Below are 20,601 nucleotides of genomic sequence, written 5' to 3' on the forward strand. Positions count from 1 at the left end.
CTTTTGAGTAATAGTTAAAAGAAATTAAAAAGGGGAGGTGGGACTTATTTGTGAAATAGTTGGCCTTCTATATCCCTGGGTTTCCTATTCTCAGACTCAGCTGCTGTGGATTGAAAACATTTACACAAATGAAGGCAAATGGTGCCTGCACTGAGCATGCCCTAGCAACATGTTTCCTTTGTCATTACCCCTTAAATAATAATGCATAGTTACATAGCATTTGCATTTAGAGATTTTCTGAGGTCTGTAGAATATGTATGAAGGTTATATGCAGATACTCTGCCTTTTGTTGGTTTGTTTGGGGTTTTCAGGATCTTACATTCCTCACTAGCCTGTAACTGAGAATGATCTTAGACACCACATTCCCTTGCCTCTGTCTCTCAAGTGTTGGGAGGTGTGTAGCCACCATCCCAGCTGGTTATGCCATTTTCATGAGGGATCTGAGTGTCTTTAAATTTTGGTGGCCACCGGTGGAAGAATGGGACAACTGGCCTCCACCCAATTCCCCTTAAATCCTGGGGAACAACTATTGATAAGATAGGAAGGATTAGTCAAAACCCTGAGCTTTTCCCATGTATCTGGGAGTCCAGAAGGTCTGACAACACTGACTTGGGGGTTCCAAGTTGTCAGCAGTTGGCTGGCAGGAGTAGGCACTGCTTCTACTGGGGACGTACCCCTCATCCTGAAGTCTCACCACTTCACACTTAGTCTCTGAGTATGACTCAGTTTTATTGGAATATCTTAAACTTATTGACCATCACCATTGCATCTCATGCCCATGTATACCATATTTAATTTTGGAAATTTTATTCTTTTGACAACTTTTTGTATGTGGACTGTACTTTTATTGTGATGACAATCATTCGTAATTTTAGGCATACATAATTTGCTCACACAGATGCAATCTCTTTCTGTTGGAATTGCTGATGACATGTATTGTGAAGCAGGAGGCTTCTGTGACTGGCTTTGTCGGAAGGTTTCTATAACACCTCCTACAGGTTAGAACCTGTGTTTTGTTTTCGGCCCCTGCTTTTCAGCAAATAAAGTTTGAGGTTCTACACAGAGCACTTACTGAACATGATGCCTTGGCTCTTTTCTTACAGTCCAGTTAGAGAACAGTGAAGAGTTTGAAGGTTCAAGTGTCCTAGAGGTAAAGATGTAGATATGTGATATGTATATTCTTTAAACAGAGTCTTTAGTGAGAGTTCTAAAAAGTAAATTTATTGTTACTGCCTAGCTGTAATTTTTTTTTTTTTTTAAAAACATAATGTGGTGGCTTGAAGGAAAATGTCTTCCAAAAGGGAGTGACACAATTAGGTGTGGCCTTGTTGGAGTAGGTGTGGTCTTAGTGGAGGAAGTGTCTCACTGTGGAGGTGGGTCTTTGAGGTCTCGTATGCTTAAGCCACACCCAGTGTCTCAGTCCACTTCCTTTTGCCTTCTAATCAAGATATACCCAGCACCATGTCTGCCTGAATGTTGCCATGCTCCCTGCTGTTGCAGGGCATTTGATCACACTGTGAACCCCAAGATTTTGTTATTTACTGGAAGAAAAACCTGTTTCTGGTTATGGTATGGCTCAGCTCTAGCACACCTTTAATCCTAGAGTTTTATGTTTGAATAGTGTAAACAGGATTAAATAAAATCAACCATAGGTTAAGAGGCAGAATAAGCAACCAGCTGATAGGAAAAAGCCATAGAGAGAAAGAGGAGGTCAGGAGGATGAGTAGAGAGATGCATAGGAAGTGTAGAAGGGAGGGATGTTCAATTTGACTTTTGTTAAAAACGGTAGTGTAGGAGACAGTTCTTTTCTGGTACATCAGCAGAGGAGGAAGGTCAGCGAGGGGTGCTTTCTCTGCCTCTCTGAGCTAGCAGGCTCAATTAAATGGTTTCCTTTGTAAGAGTTGCTGTTGTCATGGTGTCTCTTCATAGCAATAGAACACTAGGACACAAGCCTTTGTTTTCCTGTTGCAGTGGTGAAATACACCAACTGGAACAACTTAAGGGAGAAGTCTGTATCTTAGCTCACAGTTCGAGATGCAGCCCACCATGGCAGCCAGAAAGTGATGGGCTGAGTACACATAAGTACTCTGTTTGTTTGCTGTGTTTATGCAGTCCAGGACACCAGTCCAGGGAACTGTCCCACAGTCAATTAGGATGGGTTTTCCCAGATCAATTAATGTAGCAGGCTAATCCCCACAGGCATGCCTGCAGGCCCATCTCCCAGCTGCCCTAGATTCTGTCAGGTTAAGAACACTAACCATAACACACATGTATAAATGTGTTTCTTGGAACACGATGATACAATAGATTTCCAACCTCTGATCCTTTTTGTTTTGGATATGTTTGTCACAATGGATGTGATACGATAGCTTTTGATGTATCAGATAGTAAAAATAATTTATGTGTGTGTGAAGATGACATTTTGTATGTTAAGACATTGTTGTTGTATGTATGTTAAGACATGTTAATATGTAATTGTTTCTGGTAGGCATTTTGTGATCAGATGATAGATATAAAGTATGATTATGTAATATAATAGTATGACTGTTATACTCCAAAGATGACCATAGCAAGCAGGTCACATCATTTAGGAACATGAATCTCCACATCCAGAATATAGATATTTACCTTCATTTCCCCTCTCTTGCATTTCCCCAAGTAAAGCACACTTCTCAGTAGGTAGTCACTAACATGCCATTTTATATCTAGGTAACCTGGGTTTGGCTCCTTTCAGGTAATACTGCTTCCTCTGTTTAAGAGGCCATTGGCCTCTCAGTCACATCCCTCTTAGGCCTAGTGTTATAATAACTGGAAGCCCCAGAAGCAGCACAATTCCGTGCTGTTTCAGGCTTCTTGCCTGTGCTGGTAACTACTTCTCACCCTCTGGCTTTTTCCTTCCAAGGCAACATATTTTATGAGATGCATGTTCATTTGCCTGAGCAGTTTCCTGTCTCTTTAGCCCTGCCCCGGGCTTCCTGTTTCCTGCTCCTTGCAGTGGATTAGAGATGCCTTTGGCTAAAATGAACAGGCCTTACCAGGTCCTTCTGCTTTGCAAGTAACTGGTCAATTAAATGCAGATGACAGACACCTAAAGCAACTGTGGCCTGATTATGGGGTTAGGCTTGCTAAAGAATACATACTCAGAAGCACCCTTCTAAATGTCAGAGTCACACAGCCTCCTTGTCACCTTGCCATCCCCTGCAATAGAAGGAAAGGACAAAAACCAGACAGTAGCTTTTCCTTCTGCAAATTGTATCTATTATATAGATATAATTACATTTTATAAACTATATATAAGCTATAGCATTTTTTTTTTTTTTTTTAAAAAAAGAATCCTGAGTGTTGGTGGAATGTAGACTTGGATGGTAGAGAAAACTTTCCACCAATAGTGGGTATAGTTGATATGCCTCCTTCCTCCTCCTCCTCTTTTTCTTCTTTTCCAGGGTTTGTCGCTGTAGCTCTGGCTCTCCTGGAACTCACTCTGTAGACCAGGCTATCCTCAAACTCATAGATCCGCCTGCCTCTGCCTCCCAAGTTTTGGGATTAGAGGAGTGTGCCTGGTTTCCACTTTACTTCTTATACTCTCCTGTATTTGTAAAGTGCTTTGCTGTGGTTGGTGCTTAGAATGCTCCTAGTGTACAACAATTGCCCCTCCACCCCATACTACTTACCTCTCAGTGAACGAGCCTTGAAGACAATATCCCACCAGGTATGAGTACCTGCTGGAGAGAGGGACAGGGGCTAGCTCTGTATTGGTTACACAGTCACCTCAGGGGATGCTTAGGGTGACGGCCTGTGAATTTGACTCTCCCACATATTTCTTTGCTTTAACAATGTGATAGATAAAGTAAAGGTCCGATGTGTTTGATTAGACCCATGGTTTTCCTCAAGTTAAAGTGTGACTTGCAGGTCACTGGAAAAATTTTAGCCTTAATAACTTTTAGTTGAGTGGTCACTTGAGCTCAGTAATTGAACTGCTGGAAAGAATGAATTTCACTTCCAAGTTTGATTGCTTGTTCTGAAGCAAGGGAAGGAGGTTGGAGTTGAGGGCTTATGGGGTGGGAGGGTCTTCACTAATTACTTAGTTATCAAGTGGTCATATAGCATGAAAGATGAAGCTGCCTGTGTTTCTAGGGAAGCCTAAGGGAAGAAAGATTAGAACTTGCTGCTGGCAAGTCACACGGCTGGGATTTAAACTCACCCAGGTCCTATTAGAAACTTCCAGGAAGGTAGTGTTGCCAGGGTTGGGCCTTTCTTCATTTTTAGTATACAGATAAGCACTTAGGATGAGTTTGGCATGGTGGTGCATTATACATTTTACACACAGGATTGTTCTTGGGGCTGGGGAGGTGGGTAAAGCACCTGCAGTGTCCTACAAGCCTGAGGACCTGATGATATCTCCACTGTCCTTGTAAAAGGCAGGGATGGTCACATCTGCAATTCTAGTACTAGGAGTGGGGTTGAAGACAGATTCATCTGTGGACCTTTGTGCCTTGCTATGCTCTGGGTTTAGGGAAAGACTATCTCTTAAAAATAAAGGGGAGAGGAATAGAGGAGGGTGCCAAATATTGACTTCTGGTCTTCACAAGAGTGTGCAGACAGGAGAGAGGAACATTTTCTCTCTCTTTCTCTCCCCTCCCTCCCTCCCTCAACACACACACACACACACACACACACACACACACACACACACACCCTCTCACACCTCTTTACTAGTTCATGTGATTATGATCCCTGTATTATGTTCAAGATCTGTAAATGACTGATTCAGAGATGTGAGGATGTCTGGAGGTCTGATTCTCCTTTGGAAAAGAAGTTGGAAGTCATGTTCTTCAGATCCAGCCAAGGACTCTGTGGGGTTTCAGGGGTTTTGATTAGGAATAATTTTTTTTTCCCCTGAGGTTGGCAGCAGTTCCCTTCTGGGGTCAGTACTGGTGAGCAGGGAGGGGTAGCTGTGATTCTTCCCCATGGAGATGAGGGGAGGATGAGAGGGCCTCTTCTTTTGCCTCTCTGTCCTCTCAAACACACCCTTCATTTCCATTCAAAAGGTAAATCATCGGAGAGACAGGTTTTGAGACCTAAGAAATCTTTTATAAGACATGAAACTAGCGAGGTGGTGGGCAGCACATGCCTTTAGCCCCAGGACTTGGGAGGCAGAGGCAGGTGGATCTCTGAGTTCTAGGACAGCCTGGTCTACACATAGAAACCCTGTCTTCTGGACCCCCCCCCCCTTACGAAGAAACTACTTGAAACTATTAGGTAGTCTGTTTTTCTTTCTGAATTTGTAATTGTTTCTCTTAAGTAATGCCAGGGTCAAAACAAAAACTGGGGTTATTCTTCAAAAGGAAAGGAAATGGCCCCTCGGCTGTCCTGTCATATCATAAAGGAGGCGGCTGGTCCTGAAGGAGGTGGGATCAAGTGTCAATGTGGGTTTGTATTGAACTGTATTGCCCCCACCACACCCACTTGCTGGAGAGTTCTTCCTTTTCTTTGTTTCAGATTGAGGAAGGGCTGCTTGGACTTCAATCCTCCTCAAGATATTAATTAAATGTTCAAAATCATGTGTTCTGTTAAAAATCACTTACACACAGCCTTGGAAAGAACTGTAAGCAGGGAGTCGCTTCAGGGTGCAGAATATTTTTCTGGAGGCCTTGGGAAACAAATCTCAAGAGTTAGTTCATTTACCACCAAGACATATTTAGTCAGTGTATATAAACAAAAGAAGTCACAGTGTGCTTGGACATTATTTGTCCCAGATGGAGCTTAAGCTTGGCTCACTGTGCCAATCTGTTGTCATGGTGCATCAGCTGACCCCAGAATACATGTGTAGCCAATCAGGTCCACATTTGTGTGCAACAGGGGCCCATGGGGAGGAGGGGCAGGGCAGGCTGGAAAATCTTTGTCACATTTTTTTTTCCTGTGCACTCTGTAGAGACTAGTGTTTGTCCTGAATTTGGATTCAGTGCAGAAAGAGGGAAGATTCGGAAAGATCAGTGATGTTTTACAAGTTGGCATTTGAATGTATTCAAGGCCCTTGTTCTGCTGAGATTTGGAGATTGCTATGCCTGACTTTCCAACAGTTGCTTAGTGAAGATGCTCTTGCACTCAAATACGAAACAGAAAACTGGAAGCACTACCCCTTTCCCCCCAACACACACATGATGATGGCCTTGAATCCATGTGTTGTGGATGAATGTTCTACTGCTAAGATGATTCTTCATCCCCAAAGCATTTGAGACAAATCACACTCCCTCCTGCCCCAAGACAGAGCCTCATGTTGCCCAGCCTAGTCTTGAATCCATTTTCAGCCAACACTGGTTTTGACCTCCTGGTCTTGCCTCCACTTCCAAGTGCTAGATTTGGCAGTGCACGTGACTGTTTTCCTATAGCTTTATAGTTTTGAACGTGGCTTTAGTCTTTATGCCTTGATACCATTAAAGAAGACTGATGAGAGATGTCATTCTGTAAATATGTTTCTCTTATTGGTTAATGAATAAAGCACTGTTGGCAAATAGGAAGGCAAGATAGGTGGGACAAGGAGACAAAGGATTCTGGGAAATGTAGTAGAAGATTCAAGATGTAGAGACTTGGGAGGGAAGAGGTCCAGACCCTCTCTCTGGTAAGATAAGATCACATGGAAACCCTTAGATTAATAGAAATGGGTTAATATTTAAGACAGAGGTAGCCAATAAGAAAGGCTAGTAACAGGCCAACAGCTTTATATCTTATACAGCATATCTGTGTGTTAATTGGGGCTGATTTGGCTGTGGGACCAGGCTGGCGGGAAAACTACTCATAACAGAAGAAAATTCCCTTAAACTTTGTGATGGTCTGAGGTATCCATTTGTATAACTGTTTTTGCTCTGAGGTATCCATTTGTTTAACTGTTGAGCTCTTTCATTCATGTGTGTGTGTGGGGACTCTCAGTGAGTTGTTAAGTATCTAGAAAGCCAAATGCTTGAAGCATCCTGAGGGATCTGTCTGGGCTCACATCTTCAGTGTACATTGAGAGGGTGGCTTTTGGGTAGGAAAACAGCCACATGTCAAGTAGTTCTGCTTGTATGAGCTCTTCCATAAAAGTTAATTGTAGAGGAATATCTAGAATATTATCTACTCCTGAGTGCATACTTGAGAAACAGGAGTTAGTTTCCTAAGAGTTGTAGAAACAAATCAACTTTTAATTAACTGGTAATAGATGAACCAAATATAGTACATTCATAAGATGGACTATTACTCAGAAGGAAAAAGTAGTGACAAGAGATGACACAGACAGCCTGGACAATTTTATGTTGAGTGAAAGGATTCGTCCTCATTGTTTATTTTTGTATTTTTGTAAGGTCCACAGTAAGCAAATATTCAGAAACCAGAAGTTCATTAGGGCTGGAGGAATTGAGGGAACATGGGGAATGAAGATGGGCTGTTGAAAAATTACTCAAATATTTCATGTCCTGGCTACCAATTATGTGAATGTACTAAAAATGCTTCATGTAGATGAACTGTGTGGCGTGTTACCTGAATCTCAAAGATATTAATACAAAATACCTGAAATTAAGAACTCAAAACCAAAGCAGCCAGACAGGGCCCTCAATAGCAAGCAACCTTTTATTCAAAGCTGTACCGGGCTTAGATTTTAGAACCTCTGCAAGTTGCAAGTGGATTCTAGACTCACCTTTGTTGCCAGGATCCAAGGAGGCTGAATAGAGCCTGGAATGTGCATGCTTGGGAGATCCAGACAGCCAGTGATTGAACGGAAACTGGGCTCAGAGTGAGAGTCTGCTGGACTTAGATTTTAGAGAGGACATGAAACATGGTAAATTGGGTAAACTGTTTTTCTTTAATCTCCCTCACTTAATTCAGACTTGTCAGTGGTAAGAAATATTAGTAATAGCTGCTAAGCAGGTAAGGCCTGTACTTGTGGGAGGTGGGTAAATAGTATCTGTTCTTTATAGTGAGGAAACACCCCAGCTCTGGAAGGCGAAGTGGGCTATGTGGCAGAGCTGGGACTAAGCTTCCATATTTCAGATTGGCTATTCTTACTCTATCCTGGTGTCCTTAGACACATGGTCTATATCTCAGTTGGTTTTTAAGCAGATCAGAGAAAAACTGTAAGTTTAGCATTGTGGTCCAATGCTTCTTATTTATGTCCTTAAAATACTCTGAAGGCATTGTATACTAGGAAATGATAGAAGGCACGCTGACCTGGATGCCACCTAAAGTGTTGAACCTTCTGTGCATGGGAACTTGTTCTGAGGTTTGACATGTTCAAGTACTAAAGGGTATTTTTTATTTTCTGTTGAAAGATTGACTTTTAAGAGATGCATTTTCTTTCTCCCTCTCATTCTCCTTCCCTTCCTCCCCCCTTTCTCCCTTCCTCCCTCCCTTTTTCCCTACCCACCATCCACCTTGCTTTTTGAGTCTGGGTCTCTCCTTGGCCTGGAGCTTAGGTCAGGTTATCTGGTCAGCAAACCTGAGGATCTCTCCACCTTTCCAGTGGGGATTACAAGAGTGTCACCATGCCTAGCTAAGTTTTTTCTTATGGGTTCTGGCTCGGAGTTTGTGTAGCAGACCTTTTACTGAGATATAGCCTCAGCTTAGGAGATACTTTTTCTTATCTGCAATTTGGATTCTTTATTCTTTTAAGTGTGTATAATATGATAAAGGCTAAATTATAATGTCAAGAAATGAGGAATCAAAATAGTTTTACCTAGCTTAAGATGGAGTTACTGTGGATGCTTGAGAGCTATGTTTAGCTTGGACCTGAAGAAACAGTGTGGTGATTCTGCAAGACTCCCATTCAATTGCTTTCCCAGGCTTTCCTTTGGGTCTTCCCAGGAGTAAGGATTTTAGCAGGTACAGAGACTGTCCACCGTGACTGCTGGGAGCTTTTCTAGCTAGACTTTAAATGCAAAATCCAGGACATCACCAAAAAGGGAAATCAGTAAGGGAAAGGGCAAGTCTAGAAGGAGGGTGTGTCAGGCACCCAGGTGCCAGCCATAGCAGCAGTAGATGGGGGAGGAGGCAGGAGGAGGCACCACTGGGAGGGAGAGCATCCTGGCTGTAGCCCTGGGAAGGCAGAAGCATCATGGGATGGCTGAGTTGGTGCAGGACAGACTGTGAGGTTCATGCCTCTAGGAGGTGGAGGTGGTGTTAATGAGTGCAAGGCTGCATTTTGCTCAGCCTGAGCTGGATTCCAGCCTAGCTCAGCCATTTATTCAAGTGACTTTGGGCCAATTTCTTTTGTGTATTTTAAGCTTCAGTTTTTCTATCTATAAAACTTGGTTAATAATTCTTACTTGGAATCATATGGGTTTGATAAGTAGTAACTTTTAAAAATTTTATTTATTTATTTATTATGTATGCAATATTCTGACTGCATGTTTGCCAAATCTCATTATAGATGGTTGTGAGCCACCATGTGGTTGCTGGGAATTGAACTCAGGACCCTTGGAAGAGCAGTCAGTGCTCTTAAGCTTTGAGCCATCTCACAGCCCATAAGTAGTAACTCTTTAGAGTCACTGTAAGAAAAAAAATGCCTGGGAGAAGGTGATGCTAAAGGAGCCTATATCACACTGAGGTAATTTTATAGACGTTAAATAGACAGTTGAGAGAATGTCGGATCTCTCTTTTCTTTAAGATTTATTTTTATTAGTGTGTGTGTGTTGGTATACCCATGTATTTGAGTGTCAGTGGTGTCCTGCAGAATGCACCTGATCCCCTAGAGCTGGAGTTCTGTAAGCCACAGAACATCAGTGCTGGGAAGTTAATTCCAGGCCTTTCTCTACAAGAACAGCAAGTGCTCTAACTGCTGAAACCTTGGATATTTTGAGAAAAGCAGGCATTAAAACATCTTGGACCCTTTGGAAAGAGTACAGAAATCCAGGAAGAAGCAGGAGGAGAATGTTTGTCTTACCAGCTGTGCTGATGGCATGTTGGTGTGAACCACTGTTTGTGGAACCCATCTGCTGGCTTCTTAGCTCTTACTGTTGTGCCAGCTTTGAAATCTGGCTGCGTGGAGGATGGCTGAGCAGGGCAAGCTCTTGGGTTCTCTTGTCTCCTGCAGCATCTTTGTGGTCTACCTGTTTGCTTCTTTAGCCCAGGGACATTGTTCTCAAGTGCATTGTTACCACAGTGATGAGTTCTGGTTGTTGGCAAACCATCACTTCCTTTTTGGAGAAAAGAGATGAGTTGGAGAACCTGTAGGGGTTGGTTGGTTGGTGTGTGTGTGTGTGTGTGTGTGTGTGTGTGTGTGTGTGTGTGTGTGCGTGCGTGTGTACATACAGGCATACATCTTAGCTCAGGTGGCATTTGCAATTGGAATAGATCAAATGAAGCAATGTAGCTTGAGGTTTGAAGCATGCTGGCTTCCTTTGACAGCTTTCTTTTTTGTCAGTTCTCTGGGAATGAAATATCTTCTTGCTGCATGCCTTTAATCCCAGCACTGGGGTGGCAGAGGCAGAGAGGCAGAGGCGCAGAGAGGGGCAGAAGCAGAGAGAGGCAGATGCAGGAGGATGTCTGAGAGTCTGAGACAAACCTGGTCCACAGAGCGAGTTTCAGGACAGCCGGGGTTACACAGAGAAAACATCTCAAGAAGAACAAAATAATTCTTTTTCCCCTTTGACAAAAGACAGCGCAGCATGAATGTGAATTGGTTTAATGCTAACTCTGAAAAGCAGCAAATGGCCAGTGAGGGAACAGAAATGATGATGGGTTTCACTCATCGTCTAAAGGAAACTCAAGGCAGCTATGTCAGGGGAGGGCAGCTATAGGGAGAGAGGGTGAGGCAGGGGAGAGAGAGAGAGAGAGAGAGAGAGAGAGAGGGGGGGGGGGGGGAGGGAGGGAAAGGGAGGGAGAGAGAGAGGGAGAGAAAGGGAGGGAGGGAGAGAGAGAGGGAGAGGGAGGGAGGGAGGGAGAGAGAGAGAGGGAGAGGGAGGGAGGGAGGGAGAGAGGGAGAGAGAGAGGGATGGAGAGAGAGAGGGAGAGGGAGAGGGAGGGAGAAGCAGGAGAGAATTGATTTGATGATACAGAAGATTTGGTGCCCTTTGTCTGCCAGATGTGACACATACTCCTCCAAACTTATTAATGTTAGGCGGCTCATTCATGTCTGTCGGCAGGACATTGGGCTGCTGTGTCACAGCTTTATTTTTATCTCTTGTCATTGGCAGTGACAGTGGCACAGTGGTCAGCCTCAGTAAAATAAAATGCTTTCTCCTAAAAATAACCAATGCCACGTTCAGAACAGTTTGTTCCAGTTGTGACTTCTGCTCTTGTGAGAAATCACTCTTAGGAGGCACAAACTTTGCCTCATTTGTAAGGTAGCTTGATAGATTATAACCTGGTTGTCATAGCAATTTAGCAGCAGTGAAAATTACATGAACTAAAACATTTGAAGAGAGATATGTTGGTATGATGCTTACAAGTCATTTACCTATCATCTTCCTCTCTGAAGAATTGAAGTATAGGGGATTAGGAACTGATTGTAAGCTTGTGTGTGTGTGTGTGTGTGTGTGTGTGTGTGTGTGTTGGAGGAGGCAGGATGATTCCAGATCATGCTTTGCATTGTGGCTTAGTCAGTGATCACAAAAACCTGTCATGACTCTTCATGCAGTATTGTAGGCAGAGTATGACATCAGTTCAGGAAGTCATTTTCTTTCTGACATTTCCCACCATACCTCTGGGTTATATTCTCTGGGCTATTGCTGACAAGTGTGTGGAAGAAGAGAATGTTTGAATGTGGGAATGTGAAAGAGGAGGAAACACATGCCTCATACTTTAAATCTGAGCAAGATCGTCAGCTCGTGGTCAGATGATCATAGGCCCAGGGCTGAACATACTACTATGTTTTGCTGTATGGACATAGTATCAAAATTTCCTCTACATATAACTTTCCTGATTATTGATCAGGAGGTTTCTATGCGCTGTGTGCAGTAACTAGCAAGCCTACAACTGGTCAAGATGTAGAATGTAAATCTGTGGAGTGGTCGACCATAAAAGAGCCCCTTGATGGTGCAGAAAGATTCTGAGAGCCAGAGGCCAGGGAGGACTGGACTGAAATGCTGCACTCGTGTTCCCTTGGCAGCCATCTTAACTGCACAGTATCAGGTAGTCCTCATTCTAGCCTAGAAAGAGGGAAGGCTCACCATGCCCCTGCCTCTAGCTGAGGAACTAGCGACAGCTAATGGCAGCTAGGGCATGGAGAGTCAGTTTTCTTTAAGTGTGGCCTCTGATTGCGTATCCATTCTCCAGTGTATGGATGGCCCCACACCATGAAACTTGGGGTAACATATATTAGCCCAGTGGATTATTGGGGGTTAAAAAAATACACACAGTGGATCTGGGAGGAGTTAGTGGGGAGTGAATGAGATCAACTACATTGTAACATGTATAGAATTCTCAAAAAAGTATTTTGTTACTGTTGTTTCTATTCTTTTAAGAAAATGATACTTGTATTATTTTAAGTCCTTAGACAAGTTCTAGCATCATGGTGATGGGGTCAACCTATCTGCTTTATTTTTAAACGGATAAGAATAAGTTTATGATGTGTGCCTGTGGATTTAGGGTAAGGAAAGAAGTCAATGAATACCCAGATTTTGTGTCCTAGATTACCTTTGGCAACCCGAAATTCATATACACTCTTGTCCCATAGAATTGTCAGCAATGGCCCAGAGAATAAACCCCAGCAATATTATGGAAAGTGCCATGAAAGAAAAAGGATTTCTGAGTTAGAAAATGGTTGGGTACCCCTGTGACATTGTACTGCTATGGAAATCATGGGCATGTCTTGTTATGTTGGCCATTACTGTACTCAGAGTCCACAGCTAAGTAAGTCACTTGTATTACAGCTTGTGGTACCATGAAAGTTCACCAGCACCAAGGAAGCTTCCAAGGTAGCACCAACTTGATTTCTCTGTGTCCTGTGACCAAAATATTAGACTCTTCAGCAGTAGGGTCTTACCCATCAAGTTCTGATGGGTAACCAAGAGCAATGATAATAGCTTACTTTGTTCTGGGGGTCTGACCAATGACTCCAGGGGAGATATCCCACACCTGGCATGGGATTTTTGGACAAGCATTATCCCCTATGTAGGGTAGCTCCAAATAAACTATTTATATGAAAAATAAATAAATTTAGGAAGCTTATAAAGTACTAGCTTTCCATATGTTTTTCTTTACCATTCTTCCTGTGACTGTTCTTCCAACCCTCTCCCCACTTAGCCCTCATTCCCTGTTACTCCTCCTTTCCTTTCATATCCCTGATAGTCTGTGGTTCCCCCTTCCCTTAGGTCCATTTCCCTCCCTTTACTGCAGTGCTGTTTTACTGGGTGTAGTGTAATAGAGACATGATGTATGTTTATATAAACAAAGCTGACTCAGACGATTTCCGTTTCCCTGTTAAAGAAATGACTAAAACCTGAGGCTGGAGAGCAGGAGATGCCTTAATCACTCTATAGATCTAAAGGGATTTCCTTCTGACGCCCCCCTCCCCCCCCAATAAGTATACAGTGATCTGCCTGTATGTGTGCCTGCAGGCCAGAAGAGGGCACCAGATCTCATTACAGATGGTTATGAGCCACAATGTGGTTGCTGGGAATTGAACTCAGGAATTCTGGAAGAGCAGCCAGTGCTCTTAATCACTGAGCCATCTCTTCAGCCCTCCTTTTGAGTTCTTAAAATGGTATCTCACCTTCATATTGGTGAAAATTGGGGTGGGGGAGCTTGAAAGATTATTGACTCAATTACTGTTGGGGGGGGGAGAAAGCAAATTATTTTGTAACTATTTATTCTTCAAAATAAGATGAAGCATCTGGGGTGAGGCTTGAGCTGCTTTCCCCTGAATGTTTCTGATGATTTTCAGTTAATGTATTTCCTAATTAAAAGAAATCCTTGCCTCAGCAGTATCTCCTGCTGTGAATTATTACTTGAACTAAATATGTGGATGGTAAAGATTCATATTATAAATAAATGACTTTGATCTGAATAGTGTGGCAGAGGAGATACATTGTGGTACATAAAAAGAAGTTGATGTTAAATTGCATCTCATGAGAACATTTAAAATAAAAAAATTATTTGTGTTTATGCATGTGATCCTACAAGAGTATATTGTGCCACGTCTGTCCTATATTTCCCAAAATTTGAGTGGGGTTAAAATTTGTACCCTAAGTTTTGTACTGATACAAGATTTGGTGACATTGCTTCCAGCTGAGTACAGAACCTCAGATTGGAAAAGAGGCAGGATGCACAGTGTTTGGTGTCAATTGGAAGTTTCTGTCAGAATGCCCAGTGCACTGGTGCTGACTGGAAGTTTCTGTCACAATTTGCAGTGGACTGGTGCTGACTGGAAGTTTCTGTCAGAGTTTGCAGTGTACTGGTGCTGACTGGAAGTTTCTTTCAGAATTTGTGCTAAAGTGGTGCTGACTGGAAGTTTCTATCAGAGTTTGCAGTGTACTGGTGCTGACTGGAAGTTTCTGTTAGAATGCCCAGTGCACTGGTGCTAACTGGAAGTTTCTATCTTGTTCTCACAGGTTATTCTTGTCCAAGTTAATCCAGGTGAGACCTTTACAATAAGAGCCGAAGATGGGACACTGCAGTGCATCCAAGGTAAGGAAGCTTTTTGGTAAACATTCTAATCAAAGGATTTCCCCTTTATTATGAAGGAAGTAAAATTTCTCCCAGTGTGTTTACATAAGATTTTCTAGAAGCAAATGTGTCTTCTTTTTATTCTCCTGTCATATGCTCTCAAGTATATACTATGATTCTCTGCCCGTTACATTCAGTAGTATTATGTATTGGATACTTGTTAGTTATCCATTGCTGGGCGCCATAACACAGCATATTCATTACCTCTGTTTCTGTGGGCCAGGAAGTGACTTGGCTGTGTCCTATGGACCTGGGACCCAGAGAGCTCAAGTCAGAGTGTGGGTACTCACTGCAGGCCTCTCACCAGGTTAGATGCTCAGATCCTGGTTGGTGACATTTAGTTTTGTGAGGCTACTAGTAGACTGTTCTCCTTGCTTCCTTGCAGAGGATGGGGTAGTGGACTTTTATGGCAGCCAGCTTCCTTAGAGTGGCCAACTTCATGGTAAGAGGGAGTCAGAGCTATGCCCTCCACACCCCTGCAGAAGTGGAATCAAGGTCATGAGTACCAGGAGGCAGCTTCCAACCCTGTTTGCCCCTGTGGCCCCAGATTTTTCATGCCCTTTCCATATATAAAGTGCCCCCTCCTGAGATCTCCAGAAGGCTTACCAAGTACCTAGCCACAGAATCCAGAACCTTGTCCCTAAACAAGCGTCACATGTGAGTGAGACACTGTGGATACAGCTATCTAGGACGTCCACTGGCTTCTGCTTGGTGCACTCCTCTCAATGGGTCTCTGGAGAGATCTGTTGCAGGTGCAATGACCCGGTGTAAAATTTTGGGTGGAATGGTGATGCCAGCCTTATACCTGGGCTGTAATGATGACCATGTTGGAAAGACTAGCTCATGAGAATTCTTCTTAGTGGTTGGGATTGTGGGGCAAATAGTGACTAGTGATGTAATTGAGTTCAGTATTAGGCTGTTGATTAGAGTGAATCTAATCAGAAGACTTATTTTTAAAACCTGGACATCTTTTCCAATACATATCAGGTGAGAGGAAATTCCTGTCAGTTTTACTTTCCTGTAATGGGCTTCATAGAAACAGTTGCCTTTTCTTTTTCATTGTTGAGAAAACAGCAGAGTGCTTTACTGTACAAGACTTCCTTGGATTTGAAAGAACAGTAATTTACAATTTAAAGAAATGAACATATGTTAAAGATTTATGCCTCATAAATTTTAATTGGAATTCAACTGGAATAATTTAATGATTTTATTAATGACTTTTCGCTGACTGTACTTCTTTAGCCAGTGCCATTGGAATTATTTTTAGTATTATAAACTTAGTATTCATTGAGAAAAAGGAGGCTAAAACTTGAGGTCAAGGAAGAGACATGAACATTTTGAAGTAGTGTGGGATATAGACTCTTTTTCCTGCCTGTAGTACTACCACAAATGGACCTTGTCTGCAGTTAAGAACCTGACAGTCCATGTCTTCTGGACTCACACTAGAGGGTGTAGATGGAAACTTCTGTAGATTGAAGCTGTGGTTAAGGAAGAAAGCGGTTCAAAAATCTCAGCAGTTGGAGGTGAAGCCAGGAAGATGTGGAATTAAGGTCATCCTCAGTTAAACAGTGAGTAAGATTCAAGGCCAACCTAGACTACAGTGAAATTCTTTCTTAGACAAGCCACAGAGTAGCCGAGTCTCTGGTTATGGAACAAAGGAGCCCATGAAGTTTCAGATAATCCGAGTCCACCCAACAGCTGAGAAGATAAGGTGGGATATTTAGAAGCAAATTGCTGCATCAATCAACACGGATCCTTGTAGTTTGTTTTATAGGAGTGTGTGTATGAATATGAATGTGACTGTAGTGTGTGTGTATAGACATGTGCATACATATTCATGGGGTTGGCTTTCATGTCAGTAACTGGTGTGGTTCACAGGCCATGTTGCAAGTATATTGCTCTGCTCACAAAGGGACTTTGTGTTTATTCCTGATGGTTCTTGGTGATAAGTGATAGTAATACCTCCCCGGGATTTAAAAATGCCTTTGACTAAAGCAGAATTATGAGGTCTATTTATCGTTGGCTGCTTCAGCCTTCCTATTCTTTGTTCTTTTCTGGAGACCTAGACTCTACACTTATCTTCATTTGGGGTATGGTGGTCTCTGACCCAGTTAATTGAACTGCCCCTGTACAGAGTGAGAGAGGCAGGGACCAGGAACCACATTGCTGTGCTAGGGTTTTGGGGAGGACGGGGCAACTGGATGAACTTAGAAGTGTGGAAGGCAATTTGCTAGCAGTTGGAGCCATAAGCCTTGCCCCCAAGTCTGGAGCACAGGCAGGCACCCAGGCAGAAAATTTAGCCTTCTCCACACGTGGAGAATGGCTGTTCATTGCAACTTCTGGCACAGGCTGTTATGGCTTCCTTCTGTTACCTGGGATTTCATACCTTACCCCACTCGTGCTGTACTGTGAGTGTTCTACTTTAGTGAGCGTGACAGACACACGAGGAAGCTGCGGCCTTTGTGGATTGATTCATGTTGAAAGCTCAGGCCCTGAGAGACAAAGACAACATTTCATCCCTAGTGTGGCTGAATCCATAGCCCGACGACTTCATTTCCATGCCCTGGGGTTTTCTGTGAGGCACACTGCAAGATTTATCCAGCACTAGGGACAGAATGCCAGCAGGAGAACTCAAAAGACAGGATGAGGTAGACTGTCACTTTGCTAGTGGAACTGTGATACACCTATTGGTTCACGACAAGCAGACAATGTTTAGAGTTTGAATTGTTTTTGTCCAGTGTCACCATTGAACACAGCTTCCAAGTCGAGACTTGACTCTCTCACTAATTACCAAGGAAAGAAGGAGAATAACAGTGGAGTACTCAAACCAAGGAGAGGCAGTTTCCCTTCCTGTGTGTGAGCGTGTGTTTGCACGTTTGCATGTTTGTGTGGGTGCATATGTGTACATGTGGCTGTTGGGGAGCATGTGTGTGACTGTGCACGTGTGTGTACCTGTGTGTGTGTGTCTGTAAGGTTGTGTCTGTGTGACTGTATGTGCACACAGAGGTGATGGGACAAGCTCAGGTGCCATTCTGCAAGTATTCTTCACCTTGCTTTATAAGGCTGTCTCTTGTCCTGGAGCTTATCTACTAGGCCAATCTCTCTCCAGTGAGCCTCGGGGATTTACAGCTTCTTTCTCCCTAGTGCTGGGGTTACAAGTGCACACCCGCATGCCCAGGTATTTTTTGTTTGTTGTTTGTTTTCTGTTTGTTTGTTTTCTTGTTTTTGGTTTTTCAAGATAGGGTTTCTTTGTGTAGCCCTGGCTGTCTTAGAACTCACTTTGTAGACCAGGCTGGCCCCGGACTCACTGGGATCTGCCTGTCTCTGCTTTCCAAGGGCTGAGATTAAAGCCATGTGCCACCGCCACCCAGCTCATGCCTAGATTTTCTATATGGGTCTGGGGGTTGGGCTGAATCCGTTATGCTTGCAAAGCAAGCTCCTATCCAGCCCCTGTGCTTCATCAAAACCTATGAGAAAAGAGACAGAAGTTGAATCATATTGTACAGCCCTCTGAAAGAGGTGTTTGTAATTTTAGTTGGGATTAAAGTTGCTTAGGTTAATTTATCAGTCATCGGTGGAGGTGACCTTCCTAGAAATTCTTAGGCACACTCATTGTTTTACATCGTGGTTGAAACTGTTAGTCTGCTAACGTTGCTTTGCAAGTAGCTAGCAGACTAGAGAACCCTTTTGGGGAAACTAGTGATAAAAGATTAGAGTTCTGGAAATTTTGCAATCATACTGAGGTCAGCCCTTTTGTTTATAGTTTAATTGATTCACCACATAACTTTCTCTGTACATCATTGTGGCTTCACTAAAAAGAACCTTAGAAACTCAGTATGATGTCATTAAACAGCAGCAGCTTGGAAGTTGGGAACAGATTAATGTTGAAGAATATGGTTGCTTTGGAAACAAAAAGATTTGTTTTTTGGGGAATGTCCTTGGTGATAACGAAGGAAGAGAAACACAGGAAGCATACAATATGCTGTGAAAGCTGATTTATTTCTGATGGAATAGTTCTTAATATTTACCAAGAAATATAAATCATAAGTGTTGAAGGGGATACCAAGGGGCACAGCATACACTCACTTAGAGATTGTGTTGTACCTATTACAGAAGAGACTAAAGAATTTTCCTTCTTTTACCAGACAAAATTGTATCAAGAATGGTCAGGGGAAAGGGTTTTAGTAATCAGTATGAATTCTGGCCTCTGCTTACAGTTAGGAATTAATAGACGTCAGTGTGTGTCTCACTGTTTTCGTGTCCCTGTCTGAGCTGAGGTGCTGGTATGGTAGTCTTCCTTCCTGTCCACACATGCCATCTCTCTATCTGGGCCATTTCTTTGCTCTCTGCAGAATCCTCCTGCCAAAACAAACACTTCACTTCCTGGAAGGCCTTAGGTCTGCCCATTCCTAGAGCCCTTCTGGACCACTGCCAGTCCACTTTGACGTTTCTCTGGGCTGGGGAGGAGCAGGGAAAGGGAGCACCACACAGGTCAGCTATAGATGTAACCCTTTCTCTAGCCCTTAGGTTAGACTGGGATGTCAGCTCCCCCTCTCCCCCAGCAGTCTAGCTTGATAGCTGAGTGGACTCATGTTTGTATCATGCCAAGTATGTTGCCTTTACATTTTACTATTTTAGTGAGAGTTTAATTATGTTGAGTTAATATGCTTTCCATGGTCTCAGAAACTTCCCCAGAATGTTTAAAATTTAAATCACACGGATGCTTGAAGCCAACTGTTTGCTCTAGGGGAACAATGAGTGACTTCTTTCTCTTCTTTAGTTGCTCCTGTGTGTGTGTGTGTGTGTGTGTGTGTGTGTGTGTGTGTGTGTGTCTGTGTGTGTGTGTTCTCTTCCTCTCTCCTGCACCTCCCTCCACCCTCACCATTCCTTTCTTCACCCCCTCCTTCTCCCCTCCCCCACGCTGGAGAGTGGGGCTTGAACCTAGTGTTTTACATAAGCACTCTACCACTGATCAACATTCCCAGTGAAACATCTTTAACTTTTGAGGAATTACCATGCTGGCCTTCTGTTAATAATATATTTTTTCACGTTTTAAGACCTGGGGAAAGAAAGGTGAATATTGTGACAATTTGAGCAAAAATAGATCGAATTGCTTAGAAAGCATCATTATTCTAATAAATACGCTATTATCTAAAAATACTCCCTTGCCCATGGTATTGGCCAGAGTGATTGTGGTATCCCTTTCCAATGGCAGGCATTATTCTGCTCACGTGTTGAGTGGGTCAGGACCTGGAAATGATGGCAGCATATGGAGGGAAACATGAGAAAAGACTCTAGAGCCACCCTGGGATAGAGCAGCTTTGAGTCCCTTACAGTGTGCAACTTTATTCTCTTTTGTCCCCCCCCCCCCCGAGGGGGGGGAGCTCTGTGTCACTCTCCTCCTACAGCAGAGAGTGTGGGAACTGCACCATTGATGGACACTGAGCTCTGCTCTGTGGCTCTGTGAATGACACCATTGAGAGGGATTCATGCTGCATTTCCTCATTTGTCCCCTTCCCCCAACACGTGATGCAGCAAGCAGAATGGCACAGGGTACCTAATGTTCCTTCAGGAGCATTTTGTTGTTAGATTTGGACAGATGGAAACTGTGGCTGTCACTCTCCCCAACAGCTTCTCCGCAGGTTCCAGGGAACTCAGGTTGCTCCTTGCTGTGAACAGTGTCCTAACTGAGCTTCCCCAGCTGAGCTAGACTGTGTTTTCAGCTCCTTCAATGTAAACTGGGTGTTAATGAGAAGCTGCTCTCTGACTAACTTAAAACCCAGGAGAGAGAGCCTGCTTTTTCACGGCGAGTTTGCCAGGGCCTAAATGAAACCAGATTTTGATTTGGGGGGGGGGGGTAAAAAAAAAACAAAACAAAACAATCTTGAGATGGTTTAAAAGTGAAGTTCCTGTAGACTGGGTACACTTACTACTAATGTTCATTTCAGTATGTTGGATGTAAAATTG

The 20,601-nt window shown here is 43.2% G+C and overlaps 1 protein-coding gene across 6 annotated transcripts in view; it reads left to right on the top strand.

Moving 5' to 3' along the window:
• The window catches only part of Fndc3b (fibronectin type III domain containing 3B), a 289,153-nt gene that overhangs the window by 75,796 nt on the left and 192,756 nt on the right, over nucleotides 1-20,601 (top strand). For 5 of the 6 annotated variants that reach the window (XR_007834627.1, XM_051185896.1, XM_051185897.1 and 2 more), the window contains one exon: nucleotides 14,520-14,595. Coding sequence is in view for 5 of the 6 variants with exons in the window: in XM_051185896.1 (XP_051041853.1) it covers nucleotides 14,520-14,595 (76 nt within the window). In the remaining variant the exon portion in view is untranslated. Of the gene's footprint in view, nucleotides 1-7,791; nucleotides 7,811-14,519; nucleotides 14,596-20,601 lie in introns of those variants that run through there. The other variant, XM_051185901.1, reaches the window with a different exon arrangement.

The sequence above is a fragment of the Phodopus roborovskii genome, unplaced genomic scaffold (assembly GCF_943737965.1).
Source record: "Phodopus roborovskii unplaced genomic scaffold, PHOROB, whole genome shotgun sequence".
Classification (NCBI taxonomy): Eukaryota; Metazoa; Chordata; class Mammalia; order Rodentia; family Cricetidae; genus Phodopus; species Phodopus roborovskii.